A 12,524-nucleotide genomic window follows, 5' to 3' on the forward strand; every position below is an offset into this window, starting at 1 on the left:
CCGGGTCTCTCGGTGAGTCACCTTAATCTCCGGCCTCTTAGCTTTCATTTTAAAAAAAAAAAGTTTCTAGGTGGTCTGGTTCAAAAGATATACACCAAAAAGTCAGCCACCCCCCGCCACAACTTTCAGATTTTTAGCCAATAAGTGAAGTCAGGGCTGTGGTTGACAACATTTGTTGACCCCCAGGCAATACCTAAAACTCTATTTCAAGTTCTAAGAACAGTTTCCTTTTCTGCTTGTCTCACATCAGGAATTCAGTAAATATATAGCTTTCAGCAGCATAAAGAGTACTTTCTCTGTACAGGATTGGGACTTACTTCTGAATAAACATACTGAGGATTACACTACAACAGAAGATCACAGCAGAGTCTTGGTGGGCATACACAGTAAACAATTTTAGTTATAATTATAATAAAAGTGTACATGCAGGTTTTTTAATTACTTGCAAGAAATGGCATATTATACATTTTATCTGTCAAATAATTTTTGAACAGAAGTTTTAAAAAGTATACATGCTGTAGTGTTATATTTTTCTAATGAAGGAGTCAAACAAGCTTAAATTTTACTGGACTGTTGAAGAGGGCAGTTTATTTGTCTTATTCATAACCTGTTTTGAAAACCTTCCCAATACGAAGCTTTTCTGGGAGTAAAGCTACAATGCTAATTCCACATACCTGGGGGTTAACTCCACTGAATTCAGTAGGACTTACTTTTGAGGAGACATGGTTAGGATTGTGCTGTGAATCAATGGGACTTTTGAGTGAACATAGAAAAGGATTGTGTTGTAGATCTTTCTCTCCCCCTCCCAACTTTATTTTTTAGCAGTTAGGCAGGGCTTACTTAGATGTCACTGCTTTTATTTGGCAGGAACCTAATTCTTTAAAAAAATGTTCTGCAATGGCCAACTGGTTTTGACAATAAACTATTATATGGGATGTGTGTATTTTTACATGTCCAGTGTGTGTGTATGCGGAATATTTCCAACATCCGGTGAGGGAGTTGGAAACAAAGGCAGCTCACAACAACAAATAAAGCCAATCCAATAAGCATAGAACAAGTATAAAACAGTTGCAAAACGGCTTAAAGTGGCATGATTATGAATTTTGGATTGGGGGAGTGAAGTTCCTTATCACTGAATTGTAGTTGTGTGCAAGTTTCCCTGTTTGAATAAGCCCACTGAATACATTGGGACTTGCTTCTGAGTAAACATGCACAGGATTACACTATAAATAACTTTCAGGTTGCATAAATAATAAACATATTTGACATTCATGCTTATATAAATATTTCTTCATATTGTGTCTTGATCTGTCTCTGACTTCACACTATGGTTGTAAATTATTATTTACACATTATTATTTCCTCTACATTTTAAGTGTGCCCTTCTTCCTTGTGGTGGTTATGATCCCCCTCTGTTGTTTTCACCCTGAGGGACAGATTAGGCTGAGAGATGGTGCATAGCCCATGGTCACCCAGCAAACTTTGTAGCTAATTTCCATTTTAAAATGTAATTAAAATGATTTATATGCAGGCAAAGTTTATGAAGTAATGCAGATCCACATAATACATTTAGAGCACATACCTGTCACTCCTTATAGTAATAGGGTCCTTTGATATCTTTAGTTTAGTTATGAATGGGTTAGGATATTAATGATTGATGCTGCCATGCACCCAGTAATTTTGTAATGCTATTATTCTCTTTTTTCTCAATAAAAGAAAGCTTTGCTTTAGCCTGGTTTGGGCCTGCATTTCTTGGGTTATACACGCACCATTTAGTCACATTTCAGGGCAAAGCTCTTGTTTTATCCCTAGCAAAAGATCTCCCTCCTCTCAAGGAGGTGTGTTTCATGGGACATGTGGGTGGCAGATTCACACACTCAGGCTTCTAAGAACACGTGTCATAACATTCAACTCACATTTAAAACACATGACTTTCCCCAAAGAATCCTGGGATGCATAGTTTCCCCCTCACAGTTATAGTTCCCACCACCCTTAAGAAATTACAGTTCCCAGGATTCTGTGGTGGGATTCATGTGCTTCAAATGTATGTTGAATGCACTCTAAATGCACGGTGTGGATCTGCCCTAATATGCTGTGCATTCATTAGTGAATTGAAAAGAACAATTTTCAAACATACATTTTTGAACAGGGCTGTAAGCTCAGTGGTAAAGGTCCAAAATTCAATTTCTGGAAGAGACTATTGCCTTGAAGCCTGGAGAGCCAATGCTACTCCATGTCATCAGTCCTGAGCTAGATGGTATTAAAAAGCCTGACTCAGTATAACAGATTCCTTTGTGCCTACAAGAGGAAAAAGACCCAAGGGCCACAGTGATTCCAAAATTTATTTAAGTATTTTATTTACAATATTTATATACCACTTTATTGTAAGAAACCCCAACGAGGTTTATAGAAGGAATTAAAACAATAAAATTATTGGCAAAAATAGTTCAGGGCAGGTATTTAAAAACATTCAAAATAAAAAAAACAATGAGTTAAAAACAGATAAAAAACACATAGCTTCTACCTGCCTGGGTAGGCTTGCCTAAACAAAAATGTTTTAGCAGGTGCTGAAAAGAATACAATGAAGCGCCTGCCTAATGTAAATAGACAGGGAGTTCCAAACCTTAGGTACTTTCCACACTAAAGGATCGATTTCTTAAAAGAGCAGAACAAGTACTACACAGAACCTGAAACATGGAAAGCACACCTTGAACTTGGCCTGGTAGCAAATTGGCAACCAGTACAGATTTCAGAGCAGAGGTATTATGTGCTGATACGATCTCACTCATGTCAGCAATCGTGCTGCAGCATTCTGCACTAACTCCAGCCCCTGGGTCAGGTTGTGCTGCATGGGGATTTCTGTAACCTTGGCTGACTGGCTGCCAGGATTTTTTTATTTTTAGTTAGGAATCCTGACTAGTTGTGGGATGCTGAATTTTCTGCCTTACTCACAGGAATATTGTTGTAGTTGATATGGTATTGCATTTAGGAAATCATGACAGTCTTTTGCATTTCTTTTTCTATTTTCATTTCATTTACCTCTGACTTTACTCCCTTACATCCATACACACAAGAAGAGTGGTTCCATGTGGTCAGCTCAACCCCCTTAAACCCACTGATAATGCACCCTGTTATTTGCATGATGGTTTGTTTCTTGCCCAATAGTGGTAAAAGACAATTCACATACTGGGAGTGTGGCTTCAACTGCTGTTATTCCCAAACTACTGCCTGTGAAGGTAGCCCAAACTATGTGCGTTTTCTGTCTGACAATTATTACTCACAGGAATTGGGTTGGCCATCGAAGTGAGTTTATAGCTGCCCACAGGGGAGACAGACAATGGTAGAGAATCTTTTTAGCTCTTACTCATTTCTCAAACCTCTCTCTGCAGTGAAGGGTCAAGTCCGTAAAGACGTTTGGAGCAGCCACGTTAAAAAGCAGGCAGGGCATTGCAGACAGGGGGTTGCCAACCCTGCTTTAATATGGATATCTTTGCAGAGGATCTCTAGTCAAGTCTTACCAAAGCACAATCCTAACAATATCTAGTCACAAGTAAGTCCTGTTGAGTTCTGTGGGGCTTAGTCCCTTAGTAAGTGTGTTTAGAATTGCAGCCTTCAGGGGCATCAACCTTTACTCCTGAGTGCTCCCATCTAACATTTCCACAACACTAGGCTTTCTTCCTACAATGGCCTTCTGGAGACTGACCTGGCCTGAGGGCACTTAAACCCTTCTTGCTAGAATCAAGTAGGCAAGATTAAATGTTCCTTACCCTTACTTAAAGTGTTCCCCACGCTCTCTAAGCAGGTGAGAAAGAATGATCCCATCACATCAGCTGGACCTGGAAACATCCTCTTTTAGCTAAGATTTCTATCTTAATTGCAAATCAGATAATTTTTTTGTTTGAGTGGTACGCTCCAAGCAACTGTGGTTGATGCTTAGTGTATTATGCTTAATGACATCACTAGGACCTGCCCCTATGACATCACAAGGGCACACCCCCATGACATCACTACGGCACACCCCTGAAATCTCAGGGTTTGGGATGCTGCTGACCTGGCAACCCTACACCAGATCTTTATTTCACTTTAGACAGTCATGGCTTCCCCCAAAGAATCCTGGGAAGTGAAGTCTGTGAAGGGTGCTGAGAGTTGCTAGGAGATGCCCTATTCCCTAGAAGAGGGGCTGTTAAACCACTCTGGCTAGTGGAGCTCTGTCACGGGAATAGGAATCTCCTAACAACTGTCTAAAGTGAAATAGATGACTGGGATGGGTGTGACCACCTGATTAGACAAGGCAAACAGCTGCTACTTTTGGTTTTAGAACACTGACAGTGGGTTCGTACTGAGCAAGCCCATGCGTAACATTGACTCTAATGTAAAATTTCTTAAATTAATTAAAAATCTGCCAGGCATTTTTTTTAACCTCTAAACTGCAGAAGATGGTGGTCAGAGTATGGGGCTAGGTCAGTAATATAATTACAGGTACTCTGTGAACATGGCTGATTTTTTAATAAATTTCAACCAATTATGAGACCACTAACAGAAAAAAAGGCCAAGAGGGGTCTGGATTTTTTTTTCTCGCTTTACACTTTGAACCCTCCTCTTCGGATGCACAACTTAACGTGGTGAGGGGGTCTGAGTGTGTTGAAGAAGCTGAGAGCAATGCCATCAGGAGTCTAGACCAAGAGGCTAGACTCCTAGCAGGGGTATCCAAGGCGGAACGGTCAAAGCTGGAACACCAGACTAAGATGCATCCAAACTCAGAGGAAGGCAATGGTAAACCACCTCTGAATACCTCTTACAATGAAAACCCTATGAACAGAGTATCCAAAATGCAGCATGAGATAGTGCTGAAAGATGAGTCCCCCAGGTCAGAAGGCACTCAATGAGCTACTGGGGAAGAACAAAGGACAAGTACGAGTAGCGCTGTGACTAATGACGCAGCTGGGTCAAAGCCAAAAGGAAGCCCAGAGGCTGATGCGCACAGATGCGATAGGAGAGTCCAGAGTTGTACGACGCACACAATAGGAACATGGAATGTGAGAAGCATGAATCAGGGAAAGTTAGAAATTGTCAAGCAAGAAATGGAACGCATCAACATTACAATACTTGGTGTGAGCGAACTAAAATGGACGGGAATGGGACATTTCCAATCAGGCAACTACAAAATATTTTATGCAGGAAATGAGAAATTAAGAAGAAATGGGGTTGCTTTAATAGTGAGAAGTGATGTAGCAAGAGCAATTAGGAGCTACAATGCAAGATCTGAGCGAGTGATATCAATGAGATTTATTGGAAACCTATTGACATAACCATCATCCAAGTCTACGCTCCAACGGCAAACACAGAAGAAGAGGAATCACAGAGATTTTATGCAGAAGTACAGGAAGAAATTGATCACACACCAAAACAAGATGTGCTGACAATCATGGGGGATTAGAATGCAAAAGTAGGGAACAGAGAAGAATTAGGAATTGTGGGGAAATGGGGCCTAGGAGACAGAAACAAAGCAGGAGAAAGACTTAGTGAATTCTGTGAAGCCAATAATTTGTTTCTTGCAAACACATTTTTTGAACAACCGAAAAGACAACTATACACGTGGACATCACCAAATGGTCAATATAGAAATCAAATTTGATTATATAATTGGTAGCAGAAGATGGAGAAGTTCCATACTTTCTGCAAAAACAAGACCAGGAGCAGACTGCGGTTCAGATCATGAACTAGTCGTATCGAAAATCAGAGTAAAGCTAAAGAAGACCAACAAAGCAATCATAATGCCAAAATACAATCTAAATAACATCCCAGAAGCATATAAAGATCAAATAAGGAACAGGTTTGAGGCTTTAAACTTAGTTGACAGAGAACCAGAAGAACTATGGAATGAAGTCAGAGACGTTATCAGAGAAGAATGCAAAAAGACAATACCTCTAGTTAAAAAGAGAGAAAGACCTCAATGGATGACTGAAGAAACTCTTCAGATGGTTAAAGAGAGAAGGGAAGCAAAAGCAAAAGGAGATAGAAACACAGTCAGAACCCTAAATGCAATAATACAGTGACTAGTACGTAGGGACAAAGAGAACTATTACAATAGTTACTGTATAGAAATAGAAGAGGACAACAAAAAGGGTAGAACAAGAGCCCTGTTCTAAAAGATTAGAGAAATGAAAGGGAAATTTTAACCAAGAGTAGGGATGTTGAATAATCAACAGGGCAACACACTGACTGACTGAGATGAAATAAAAGGAAGATGGAAGCAATACAATGAAGAACTCTATAAAAGAGATGCAAGGATGACAGATTCATTCACAGAGGAACCATATGATGAAGAACCAGAAATTTTAGAATGCGAGGTGAAAGCTGCTCTTAAAATACTTGGAAGAAGCAAATCACAAGGAATAGATGGCATCCCAATATAGTTGCTACAAGCTACTGAGACTGAATCAGTCCAAATTTTGACTAAAATCTGTCAAGAAATATGGAAACGAAACAATGGCCCACAGACTGGAAGCGTTCCATATACATCCCAATTCCAAACAAAGGCGATCCCAGAGAATGCAGTAATTATCAAACTATTGCCTTAATATCCCATGCAAGTAAAGTAACGCTCAAGATTCTACAACAAAGGCTCTTGCCATATATGGAGCGAGAAATGCCAGACGTCCAAGCAGGATCTAGAAAGGGAAGAGGTACCAGAGATCATATTGCAAACATACATTGGATAATGGAACGGACCAAGGAATTTCAGAAGAAAATCACCCTGTGCTTTATAGATTACAGAAAAGCTTTTGACTGCGTAGATCATGAAAAACTATGGAATGCTTTAAAAGAAATGGGGGTGCCACAGCATCTGATTGTCCTGATGCGCAACCTATATTCTGCACAAGAGGCTACTGTAAGGACAGAATATGGAGAAACCAATCGGTTCCCCATCGGAAAGGGTGTGAGACAGGGGTATATTTTATCACCCTATTTATTTAATCTATATGCAGAACATATCATATGGAAAGCAAGATTGGACCAAGAAGACGGAGGTGTGAAAATTGGAGGGAGAAATATCAATAAATTCAGATACGCAAAAAAACAGAAGGAAGTAGAAAAAGAGGAAGACCAAACAAGAGATGGATTGATTCCATAAAGGCAGCCACAGAGCTGAACTTACAAGATCTGAACAGGGTGGTTCATGACAGGTGCTCTTGGAGGTCACTGATTCATAGGGTTGCCATAAGTTGTAGTCGACTTGGAGGCACATAACAACAACAAACACTTTGAACTCCCGATTCTCTCTGAGTGTTTTGTGTATTGCCATGAAAACATAGACAGCTGTTAAGCAAGCGTTTCTGAGTTCAGGATAATATGTTTTGTAGGGTTTTGTTTTGAAATGAGCTTATGGGAAGCATCAGAATGGCATGGGGGTATTTTCAATTTAACACTGCGTGATGTGATAAATACATGCTGGCTATAGTTACAGCCACTCCCGTGGCTGTGTAATAATGGTATTAGATGTACTTTAAAATTCATACTTTAGATGCTTCAGTATTGCAAATCTACATTATTTGGTTATAGGGAGGAGTTCACCAAAGCAAACACACCTTCTGTAACTGGCTGCAGTTTCGAAGACCGTTCTGAATCAGGAGAATGCAATGGCTCTGGCTCCTTCAAGCTTTCCAAATGCATAAAAGGATCATAATCTGAAGATGCCAAATCAGATAGGCTTACAGGAAAATATTTTGGGTTGCTAAAGCACTGAGATCCATAAACACATCCATGAAGAACCTAAGAATAAAAATGAAACTTGAAATAAAAATGGACAGAGTACAGAGCAGCTTATTTATTTATTTGATTTATATTCCGCCATTCCTCCCAGTAGGAGCCCAGCGCAGCAAACAAACGCACCAAAAACACTTTAGAACATCATAAGAAAAGACTTTAAAATATATTAAAAACAAAACATCCTCAAAAACATATTAAAACAAAACATCTTTAAAAACATTTTTAAATCTTTAAGAACATCTTTTTTTACAAAAGCTTTAAAAACATATTAAAAAAGCAATCCCAACACAGACTGGGATAAGGTCTCCACTTTAGCTGAAAGAGGAAGATCTTCAGTAGGCACCAAAAAGATAACAGAGATGGTGCCTGCCTAATATTTAAGGGGAGGGAATTCCAAAGGGTAGATGCCTCTACACTAAAGATCCATTTCCTATGTTGTGCGTAATGGACCTCCTGATAAGATGGCATCTGCACGTGGCTCTCACCTGTAGAATGCAGTGATCGACTGGGCATATAAGGGATAAGGCGGTTTTTCAGGTATCGTGATCCCAAGCTTCATAGGGCTTTGTATACCAAAAGTAGGACCTTGAACTTAGCCCGGTAGCTAATAGGTAGCCAGTGAAATTCTTTTGGCAGCGACTTGACATGTTGGCGATACCCTGCTCCAGTGAGTAGTCCTGCCATCGCATTTTGCACCAGTTGCAGCTTCTGGACCAACCTCAAGGGCAGCCCCACATAGAGTGCATTACAGTAATCCAGCCTGGAGGTTACCAGTGTGTGGACAACAGTGGTCAGGCTATCCTGGTCCAGAAACGGCTGTAGCTGTCTTACCAGCCGAAGCTGGTAAAAGGCACTCCTAGCCATTGAGGTCACCTAGCCTCTAGCAACAAAGATGGATCCAGGAGCATCCCCAGACTATGGACCTGCTCTTTCAGAGGAAGTACAACCCCATCCAAAGCAGGCAACTGACCAATTATCTGAACTTGGGAACCACCAACCCACAGCGTCTCCGTCTTGCTAGGATTCAGACTCAGTTTACTGGCCCTCATCCAGCCCACCACCCAGTCCAGGCAGTTATCCAGGGCTTGCATGGCCTCTCCCGATTCAGATGTTACAGAGAAATGGAGCTGGGTATCATCAGCATACTGCTGGCACCTTGCCCCAAATCTCCTGATGACCTATCCCAAGGGCTTCATATAGATGTTAAACAGCATGGGGGACAAGATGGTACTCTGTGGCACTCCACAGCACAACTGCCAGGGGGCCAAAAGACAATCACCCAATGCTATTCTCTGTAAACAACCTTGGAGATAGGAACCACTCTAAAACAGTGCCTCTGATAGCCATCTCACCAAGTAGGTCCAGAAGGATACCATGGTTAATGGTATCAAAAGGTGATAAGAGATCAAGTAAGAATTACAGGGTCACACACCCCATCCTTCTCCCGATATAGAATATTCATCAGGGCGGCCAAGGCTGATTCAGTTTCATAACCAGGCCTGAACCCAGACTGGAATGCGTCAATCTGTTTCATCCAAGAATACTTGCAATTGCTGTGCAACAACCCTCTCAATCACTTACCGTAAAAAGGGGGTATTTGTGACCAGGAGGTGGTTGTCACAAACCAATGGGTCCAGCGTGGGGGTTTTCAGGAGCACTCGGATCACTGCTTCTTTCAGGGAGGCTGGAACTACTCCCTTCCACAATGATGAGTTGACCATACCCTGGATCTGCTTGGTCAAACCCCCTCGGCAAGCTTTAATAAGCCAAGAAGGGCAAGGGTCGAGAGGACATGTTGCTGGCCACATCATCACAAGCACCTTGTCCATGTCATCAGGCCACATCAACTGAAACCTATCTCAAAATTTGCAGCAGACGTTGCACTGGACATCTCATTGGGGAATAACGGAGGAGAGCAACTTTACCCTCAAAGTGCCTTGCAAACAATTCAGAGGGCCTCCAAAGGGACTAAAACTCCATTTCCTGGAGTTTATGTCAACAGACCCCTGACAATATGGAAAAGCTCCACTAGATGGCTACTTGAGGATGCAATGGTGGCAGAGAAGTGGGCCTTCATTGCCACCCTCACCACCACACAGAAGGCACGGTTATGATGTTTTCCTCGTGCTTGATCAGCCTCACAGCACGTCTTTCGCCATGTCTTTAATGTGTGATGCTTTGTTGCACGTACAAAAGTAAACATGGGAAGCTTTCATCAATTTTATTTGGATGGGAGAAATGGTCAGAACAAGCCTATAATATTCTTAGGAAGCCAAATAGGTATCTTCTAAGTCCCCTTACTAGGCCATGGAGGTTTTAATGCTCCCAATCTCTGTTTATACTATGATGCATCACAGGTCTATAATGTCATTAGATGTAATTTAAAGACACAGCCACTTCAGTATTGTGGTATGTACGATATGATAGGTACTAGCCCAAGTAACAAGTAGATATTATACATCTTTTTAAGAAGCAGAGCTATGAATGAGCTTTGTTCGCCTACATGCAGCCACTTCACTCCTCCCTTTGTGCAAGTGAATGAACAAGCCAGTAGTCTCAGGTAATTATAGTTTCCTATTATGTCTAAACTGGGATACTATGGTTAACAGCTTCCAAACAAGCTAGGATATTGTCAACTATAAATTGTGTGTTAGTATAATGGCCTGTTTGGAATCCATTAACCACAGTTTCACAGTTTGGACTTCCTGGATTGTTTCCTGGTTTGCATGAAGAAAGAAATGAAGCCGCTATACGTGGGTACTGTACACAATGCTTGATCACCTGAATTTGATCAGAGGGATTTTTTTTTTTACAGGTTATTTAAAGTGTTTTTTCATCTTTAAGGCCCTGTATGACTCAGGAGATTGGCACTTTTAAGAATTGCCTCTTCCCATATGTGTTTTCACATCTACCTGAACCCTGAGATCTTCCTCAAGTGTCCCCACCAAGCGAGGTACAACAGATAGAAAATGTGAAAGGGTCTTTTCTGTGGTGATACAATGGTTATGGCCAGAATATTATCCTCAGAGAGGTTAGCCTGGCTGTTACTATGTTTTTCAGCATCAGGCAAAGATCTTTTGTTATTTTCCTAAGCCTTTTAAATCATATTGTAGTTTTTAACATTGTTTTAGCTCTGTTGGTTTTTATTATTTGCTCTCCATTTGCTTTTATCTCTTTTTGAACTTTGCTGTTTTTAATGCTATGCTTTATTTTATTGCTTTTTTATAATATTTTTGTATTTTTAATCTGTGATGGGTGCAGAGAACTTCTTGTTATAAAGTGGCCTATAGATAATGTAATTAAGTAATGTTAGAAGAAACTGTATGTCTAAACAGTGAAAAGGAAAAATAAACCTAGGATGCTACATGAGAATTTTTTTTCTGATTCTACATTAGTATGAGAAAGATGGCATAAAAGCCGTCTTTATCACACTACCTTTGATCAGAGTTCTAATACTGCAAGTTACTAATTCTAAAGAATTTATGTTAAAGGAGGACCTATATTCAAAATTAAATTATCCAACATCTCTTGGTATCAATATCTTCAAGTGCAATGTTTGGGCTGCCAATAACGTTCAGGGTTCATATAACCCAGTATTTCACTAGGCATCATATATTGATAGATCAAGTTGTCAAACTATTAGAGAGAGCTTGGCAAAAAGGCATTCCAGCTTTAAAGAATATGTTGGCAAATATTTATATTTTGTTCTCTACGGCTTTGATTCCATTTTATATGGAGGCTTGTTCTGAGTTTTTAAATTGTCTTTATATGTGACAGCCTTTTGAAACTGTATATCTGTTTCATATGGTTAAGAAATAAGTTGTTTATTTCCTCAAATGTTTTTATTTTTCTCTCCTTGTGAAAACACGAAAGATTAAATAAAAAGTAAAACAAAAACAAAAAACACAAAACAAAACAGGGGGAGGAGGAAAAAGAAAAAAAGAAGCAAGTACCTTATATATGCAGTTGAGAACAGATTTTTCAGTTTTATCATTTTCAGATCCTGAAGTGTGAACAGGTTGTAACAGGGTCTTTAAAGGCAAGGCCATTATCCAGTCCAACAGACAGAGAAGCAGAGATACCACCAGCTGTAATAGAAGGATTTCTAAATTTCAGCTAACCATAAAGAACCATTTGCTGACTCTTTATTTTTCTTTCTTTCTTTAGTCTCAACAGTAACGTATATCAAGAGTCAATAGTAGCGCATTATTTTTCATGTTATGTCCAACTGTTTTGGTAGAAAAACCACAGACACCAAATATACACAGAATTAACCCACTAAAACTTAAATCCATTTCGGCATCAGAAGGAGAGTAAAGTGCAATGGGTCTTCAACATGTTTAAGTATGGATGGAAGGCACTTATAATAAACAACAACAGAGTGATTAAGGACCATCTCATACTTTGCCATGAGTACAAGAAGTGAAATGCATATATATGTGCCATTCTGCACATGTTTTGAACACTCATAAAGAAAAGCTATCTTTTCTTGCAGAAACCAGTTAATTCAATGTGCCTTTACAAATACTGGGCTATATCCGCATTTTACATGATTTGAAGACTGCTCATGCAATGTGCCTTTCCACCCCATCCTACCAACTGTAGTCCCTGCACCCCTTGAAAAGCCTGCATATATCCATTTTCTATTGCAAATTATAAAACCAATATACTTAGAAACATAAATCATAGAATCATAGAATAGTAGAGTTGGAATGGCCCCATAAGGCTATTGAGTCCAACTCCCTGCTCAATGC

At 39.9% G+C, this 12,524-nt stretch overlaps 1 protein-coding gene across 12 annotated transcripts in view; it reads right to left on the reverse strand.

Moving 5' to 3' along the window:
- Positions 1-12,524, reverse strand: part of RALGAPA1 (Ral GTPase activating protein catalytic subunit alpha 1) — a 305,037-nt gene that overhangs the window by 105,773 nt on the left and 186,740 nt on the right. For all 12 annotated transcript variants that reach the window (XR_009760717.1, XR_009760716.1, XR_009760719.1 and 9 more), the window contains 2 exons: positions 11,724-11,858; positions 7,590-7,773 (listed from right to left, as the gene is read on the reverse strand). Coding sequence is in view for 8 of the 12 variants with exons in the window: in XM_061611662.1 (XP_061467646.1) it covers positions 7,590-7,773; positions 11,724-11,858 (319 nt within the window). In the remaining 4 variants the exon portion in view is untranslated. The remainder of the gene's footprint in view (positions 1-7,589; positions 7,774-11,723; positions 11,859-12,524) is intronic.

Source organism: Rhineura floridana, chromosome 2 (assembly GCF_030035675.1).
Source record: "Rhineura floridana isolate rRhiFlo1 chromosome 2, rRhiFlo1.hap2, whole genome shotgun sequence".
NCBI lineage: Eukaryota > Metazoa > Chordata > Lepidosauria > Squamata > Rhineuridae > Rhineura > Rhineura floridana.